The 7,424-nt window shown below is 42.2% G+C and overlaps 1 protein-coding gene across 1 annotated transcript; it reads left to right on the top strand.

Annotated features, from left to right (window-relative positions):
* Positions 1-477: 477 nt before the first annotated feature.
* LOC133020355 (tumor necrosis factor ligand superfamily member 14-like) lies at positions 478-3,215 on the top strand. Its single transcript, XM_061086880.1, has 6 exons — positions 478-675; positions 1,320-1,388; positions 2,153-2,186; positions 2,427-2,498; positions 2,614-2,851; positions 3,017-3,215. The coding sequence occupies exons 1-6, from the start codon at positions 478-480 to the stop codon at positions 3,213-3,215; spliced, it is 810 nt and encodes a 269-aa protein (XP_060942863.1).
* Positions 3,216-7,424: the final 4,209 nt, after the last annotated feature.

Here is a 7,424-nt window from a genome sequence, read left to right as displayed (position 1 = left end):
GGCAGAGGTCAGCTTTTAAAGGTGAGGAATCAAGAAAAAATCTAAATCACAGAGTGATATTGCAGAAAATGTTGTTGATTTTATTATATTTATTGTGTCATATGTGTTATTTATTTGGATTCATTTTACTAATATGTCCGAGAGGAGCTTCCAGGGAGTGTGTGTAAGACCCACTCCCCTGCTGCTGGATGAGTGGAGCTTGTAACGCAGGTTGCGTTACAAGCTTCATACTGAGGCTCTGTCTCTATGTCTTGTGTCCCTCAGGCAATTATTTCTTAACTTTTTCTCGTTTCTCCATTGTGAAACTTTTTTGTTCAGGTTTTTCTGTTTTTCTGTTTTTCTGTTCCCATGCTCCTTTGCTCCTTTGCTCTACCTTTTTAGCCCTAACCCTGTCTCTGTCTTCATCCCTTTCCCCACTACATCAGGCCCTTCGACCTTCAGCTCCAACCCCTAGGTGGAGGTGTGATCTGGTGCAGGATGGCAGAGGGAGATGTGGGCACCTGCCCCCATGTGTTTATGGTGGACGCTCACTCAAACTGTGTCTCGGTGCCCGGGAAGAAGAAACCGATGTGGGCAATGGCAGGCCAAAAGCTTCTCCTCCTGCTGGTGGGACTGACCATGTTGGGACTTGTCGTGCAGGGTTTTTTCCTCTACACGCTGTACAAAAAAACGGAGGTGAGGCTGATGTCTTTCTCAGTGAAAGGGAGAGTGCTTGGAAATTCCTTTCCTCTAGAATTTCACTATTTCACTCTACGTCAGTCATGACGTGGACAGCTCAAATTTGTGCAAGGGTAATCATTTGCTCTTCAAGGGTTACAGGATGATTAAATGTGTCTGTTCCTAGTTCCACTTCCCTTTCCCATCTCTCACAGTGCAGAGCCTCAATATAACTTTAATATATAACTTACGGTTTAATAATGCTGTTTACACACGCTTGAATATGCTTGAGGAAAGTTCATCTTGCAACATCATAGCAAGCAATAGCCAAAAAAGACTCATAACTTTACAGTGTTTCTTAGTAGGAGAAAATGTTGGAATTTAACATGTTATAATTATTGTGTTGTTTTTTGAAACAATAATTGAATCTGTTGCCTTTAGTAAAGTACAGTGTGCCAATACCACAAAATATTTGCTTGTGTCTATATATATAGATATAGATATTTCCACAGCTCTACACGTACGTGTCTATAGCTCTTAGCGGCAGGACACTTCCTGTTCTTACACGCTGTTGAACTGACATCTTGTTTGCAAACAAGTACAGATTTTGAAACGTGTTCATCTCCTGCTCTCCCTTTTTGGTTTTCTTCCTCTTGCTGCAGGTCCTATCCCAGGACAGGTCTCGCCCTTACTACCTGAATCAGTCCAACGCTCAAACATCTGGCCAGCAGGTAAATACCATTGTCAACATGTGTCCCCAAGCCTCCACCAAGGCAGTTCAAGGGCCAGTTCGGAGCCAGTCCCGAATCTCAAACCACTTTTTTTGATTTGGCATCCCAAAATCTGGCTTTCAGTCACAAAATCTGGTTGAAGCTGGCATCAACACTTGGTTGGTCTGGAAAAACAAAAAACGCTAAGATCAGCGGCTGGGATCGGTATTATTGTGACCCACTACTAAGTAATATTACCAACAAAAAAAAGTTGGACTACCATAAAAAAAAAACAAAGCCCTTTGTGTCGTGTGTAGTCTTAAAACTAGAGCTAAAGGCAATCATGACGAGCGGCGCAAATGCTTTGGACCCATCGTGTTTGGATGAAGATTTGCAAATTTACACGTATTGTTATTTGTGTGAGTAAAGACCTCATTATTTTAATTTGACCCAGTCTGACATTACAGAGTTGACAGATGACAATGGTTGTGTGTGTCAGTGTGTCAACATGAGAGGGAGAGAAGTCAGGAGGTGCTGTATGAATCTCGTGCAGCTGCAGTGAAGAAACATTTCACCAATTTAAGAAAAGTATCAGTTATGATGTCGTGGTCAGTGTGGATACTTAAGTGATGGTCACAGACAAATCAGTGTATGGTCACAGATAAGAGTAAAAATAGGATCAGTTCACAATGAAACTGTTGGGGGTCAGAGGACGACACCCGACCACATCCGAATGTGGTCTGGTGTGTCTGGTGTGACTTCTCACTCCTTTTCTTCTGTTTCAGGGTGGCCCCATGATTGGTCAAATGGGATCTAAAGGTAAGGAATGATCGTCATTTATGGTGCTTATGCTGTACATAGTGGGAAGAACAGTCACAGTTATATGATAAATGAATTAATGCTACACTTCTGACCTACTGTCAATGCATAAAATGAAGTTTTAGCAACAGGATGTCCAGGCTCTAACATGCTAAACCAAACATGAACATACAATTTTTTTTACTTTGATTTATCCATTGCTTGATTGATTGACTGATCTGAACCTGTTTTCTTGAACAGAGCTCAATGAGCTTCACATACAGCGACCTCACCCGGAGCAGGTTCAACAGAGGCCCTTTGCTCACCTGATGGGTCAGTGCCCTCCCCTCATTATAATAATAAATATTCTCAATGACCCAAATGGTTGAATTTAATTCATATTTTGTATTGTCTCTGTTATAACTCTCTTATGTCGTGTTTCTCTCAGGCTCCAACACTCCTGCAAAGGATGACAATGTGGTGCAGTGGATACATGAAGGTGGCGACGCCCTCACCCACCAAATGGGCTACGACAAAGGTCGACTGTTGGTGGAAAGGGAAGGTTACTACTACCTGTACTCCAAAGTGCAATTGAATGCTGTGTCGGAGTGTTCACTTATCCAGCACAAGGTCATGAGAGACGTCAGTTTCTACAGCCGACCAATAGCACTCATGAGATCAAAGAGGTTAGTCCTTGTGCTGTACTTTACTTCTTCACTCTGTCACTGCACCTGTGGTTGCTCGGGTGTATCCTGTTTGTATCTTCACATCTGTGTATTTGAAGGCAAGTTATCTTTATCGTTTTGAGGTGAGTTTCTGTTGAGAAATCTCTTCTTGTTTTTTTCCACTAGCTCACGCTGCAGGACATCAAAACTTGTGAGTGAGAAGGCTTTGGAAGGGGAAGATCTGTGGAACAGCTTCCTGGCTGGGATTTTCCATCTGGAGAGAGGAGATAAAGTTTTTGTCACGTTGGAAAGTATACAGAAGTATCGTCCGGGACCTGCAGACAACTTCATGGGGGCCTTCATGATCCTTCCATCCAACCATTAAAATAACGACTGTCAATTTTCGTGACAAGATTATATGTTTGAGTTAATTTACACAACATGTTGTATTAAATTTCATGCATCCAATATTAACAATATGAATATAATCTATTATACACTGTACCTGATGAATATATTTGAATGAAAAAGCAACACACAGTTGTCATATCATAAAAAGAGTATCTGATAATGAGGTTATATTCTACTGGATAGTATGTTACATATTTTTCATGTGAATAAATAACGGTTTCTTATCAAACATAAATGTGAGTTGACATCACTTCCTGATTTGATAATATGTCACACAGATAAGTTGATCAAAAATGTTACAACTAAACTCTGCACACACTTAAAAGACTGTTTGGAACCAGCTTTGATACCTCATTGTAACCCGTGACACGATTACAGAGGAGGAGGATGTGGTCGAGCAAGGATGCACTGATCGAGAGAATGAAGAAGTTTCAAGTTTCAAGATTTTATTGGAATATGCACAACAATTATATTAAGCATTTGCTTGCAATGAAATGCTGGGGTCACAGGCTCTCTTATAGCAATGCTCAGAATATTACAAGCAGACAACAAAAAATAAAAAGTATAATAAAATAAAAAAGAATATAAAAATTTTAAATAGAAGTGTAATATACATTTCTAAAATATATATATATAGACCTAAAGAAAAAAAAAGAAAAACAATAGTGCAAGCGTGTGCAATAGTGCAAATATGCTTAGGTGCAGAGTTAGTGGAATTATGACAGATTGGATTAGTTTAAAAGTCTCATGGCCTGGGAGATGAAACTGTCTCTGAGCCTGGGGGTGCCGGCCCGGATGCTGCGGTACCGTCGGCCAGACCACAGCAGGCAAAACAGTTTATGGCTGGGGTGATAGGGGTCTTAAATGATCCGGTTGGTCTTCTTCCTACACCACTGGGTGTAGAGGTCCTCCATGGATGGTAGCTCCGTCCTGGTGATGTGTTGAGCAGACTTCACCACCCTCTTTAAAGCCTTACGGTTCAAGGCGGTGCAGGTGCCTCACCACGTGGTGATGCAGCCAGTCATGATGCTCTCTGTGGTGCACCTGACGAAGTTGCAGAGAATCCTGGAGTCCATGTTGACCCTCCGCAGCTTGCGGAGGAAGAAGAGCCGCTGTCTTCCTGATGGAGTCTGTGTGATGGTTCCAGGTCAGGTCATCACTGATGTGGAACCGAAAGGAACCTGAAGCTGCTGACTCGCTCCACCGGGGTCCCGTTGATGGAGAGGGGGGCGTGTTCCACTCCTTGTCCCTTCCTGTAGTCCATGATCAGCTCCTTAGTTTTGCTGACGTTGCGATGGAGGTTGTTGTCCTGGCACCAAGATGTCAGGGCTCTGACCTCCTCTCTGTAGGCCTTCTCATCGTCGCCGGTGATCAGGCCTATGACAGCGGTGTCATCAGCAAACTTAATGATGGTGTTGGAGCTGTGGGGGGGGGGGGGCACACAGTCATAACTGAACAGGGAGTGCAGGAGAGGACTGAGCACACAGCCCTGGGGGGGGCACCGGTGTAGAGAGTCAGGGTGGAGGATGTGGAGCTGCCAATCTGCACCACCTGTTGTCTGCCCGTCAGGAAGTTGTCACGATCAGTGCAGCCTTGCTCGAGGGTGCAAGAGATCTGAGGTGCTGAGGTTGGTTTAGGTGACTCAGCACTTTTTAATGTGCTCAGGGGAAAGTTGTTTAGTTTCACTGCAGAAGTGGCTGATGGAAGGTTGCATAATACGTATCACTGCTGAGAACATTTAAAATAAGTGGAAAAACTGACCACAGATAAGATTCAGAATGTGGGTCATTTCCTGCTCAGAGAAACAAACAAACATCTTTGCATCTGAGTTAAACAAACAGCACGACACTCCTGCATCTCTGCACACAAAAGATCACCTAATGTTACAAATTCGGTTCCCGGTCCCCGAGTCTTTGACCCAAAGAAGAACTATGGAGGTGTTGAGTCCCTGTGCTGCTTGTCTCAGGTATGTGCACACATGGGTGATGAAACAATCAAAGGCTGCACTAGCAAGTAAACATGGATGTAGGATTTTACATTCACTGTGGTGTCATCTTTTGAACAAATAGAAGATACGTTTTTAAGAATGCATCTGCACTATTTTCAATGTTAAAGTGTTTACATCACAGTCTTGTTCTTCTTCCCCACCTTTGCTGGTGCATCATTGGGTTTCTTGTCATATTAGGTATTGGCAACTTTTGTAAATCAGGAAGTGTGCAGTGGCTATTTAGAGCTAATGTACTGAAAACAACTTTTGTCTGTGTTCCTAGAAACGCTAGAGAGCAGTGAATGAAAAGTGAATACAAATGTTTCCGGTTGAACAGCTCATTTTACAGCTCCATAAAGCCTAGAGGAGCTGCAGATTGGTGTGATAACTCTCTGCAGATTCATCATTCTGTCATTATGACCTCTGCTGAGGAGGTTATGTTTTAAGCCCTTTCCATTTGTTGGTTTGATTGTTGTAAGCACGATTGCACAAAAGCTACTTGATGGATTTCCACAAAACATGGTGGAATGATGTACAGTACTGTGCAAAAGTTTTAGGCAGGCGTGAAAAAATGCTTTAAACTAAGAATGCTTTCAAAAATGGAAGTGTTAACAGTTTATTTTCATCAATTAACAAAATACAGTGAATGAACAGAAGAAAAATCTAAATCAAATCAATATTTGGTGTGACCACCCTTTGCCTTCAAAACAGCATCAATTCGTCTAGGTAGACTCGATGATGTTGAGAGCAGGGCTCTGTTGGGGCCATACCATCACTTGAAGGACTTCTTGTTCTTCTTTACGCTGAAGACTCGAGCGGCGCTGCGTCAATCATGTTACATACAGCACGTGACATACATCATGTGACATACCTCACTCTCCACAATCATCTATAGTACACACCCACCTTATCAGGTGGTCTATTTAACCAGAGAGACATTTCCCATCAACCTCTCTTGCTCGCACTGCTGCTGCAGTATTGCCACCTGTTGCTTCAGCCCCTCCACCACCCCAGCATCCACCTGTAGGCTCCAACGGGGGGGTTACAAGTATTTGCTCATTACTCCCATCATTTCTGTGTTATCATATGGGGGAGTGATTAAGTTGGAGCCTAGACGTCAAACACTAAATCCATTGTAATGCTGAAATAAATGTTCGAATGTGAGTTGTCTGACTGAAATGACATTGGCTGTATGTTTGAGGTCGTTGTCCTGCTGCAGAATAAATCTGGTGCCAATCATACGCCTCCCTGATGGTATTGCATGATGGATAAGTATCTGCCTCAACGTTGCCCTTTTCTTTGTGCTTCTTCAAAAGAGCTTGAACAGCACATCTGGAAACCCCAGGCTGCTTTGAAATCTTTGTCTGGGAGAGACCTTGCTGATGCAGTAGAACTACCTTGTGTCTTGTTGCTGTGCTCAGTCTTGCAATGGTGTATGACCTGTGACATCAAACTGATTTTCACAACCTCACATTGGTAGCAGAGTTTGGCTGTTCCTCACCCAGTTTTAAGCCTCCTAAACAAGTGTTTCTGTTTCAGTTAATGACTATGTTTCAACCTACATGTGAAATTGATGATCATTAGCACCTGTTTGGTATAATTGGTTGATCATACACCTGACTATAATCCTACAACATCCCTGACTTTGTGCAAGTGTATCTATAAGAATTGATGCTGGTTTGAAGGCAAAGGGTAGTAACACAAAAAATATTGATTTGAATTAGATTTTTTCTTTTGTTTGCTCACTTTGCATTTTGTTAATTGATGAAAATAAACTGTTAACACTTCCATTTTTCAAAGCATTCTTAGTTTACAGCCTTTTTTCACACCTGCCTAAAACCTTTGCACAGTACTGTATGTGTGATGGGATAACTAAAATGTTGGTGAGAATCTGGATCAGAGGCTGGACCATGGATCAGTTTTTCCTTTCCATTTATTTCAAAAATGTCTTTATTAATTTTCAACATTTTTCCTGACTCACAATCCACATACACAATAAAGGAAAAGTAGAGGGGGAGAGAAATAAAAAATAAAAAATATGGTCATCACATATGGCTTTTCTGCATGGAATCAAGGCATAGATCAGAAGCCAGAGCAGGCGGGAGTTCATAAGGTCATCAAGGTTTCCCGTGTTCTCAGAAAAACCCCACCCTTATTTTTCAGGGAACAGTCATATACCTATTTTTCATTGCGAGA

This window comes from Limanda limanda, chromosome 15 (genome assembly GCF_963576545.1).
Source record: "Limanda limanda chromosome 15, fLimLim1.1, whole genome shotgun sequence".
NCBI lineage: Eukaryota > Metazoa > Chordata > Actinopteri > Pleuronectiformes > Pleuronectidae > Limanda > Limanda limanda.
This window is presented reverse-complemented; position numbering and strand designations above follow the sequence as displayed.

Coding starts and splice junctions, on each gene's coding strand:
- LOC133020355 (XM_061086880.1), top strand. CDS start 478: ATGGCAGAGGGAGATGTGGGCACCTGCCCCCATGTGTTTATGGTGGAC. Junction 676..1,319: donor CGCTGTACAAAAAAACGGAG/GTGAGGCTGATG, acceptor CTCTTGCTGCAG/GTCCTATCCCAGGACAGGTC. Junction 2,187..2,426: donor TGGTCAAATGGGATCTAAAG/GTAAGGAATGAT, acceptor TTTCTTGAACAG/AGCTCAATGAGCTTCACATA.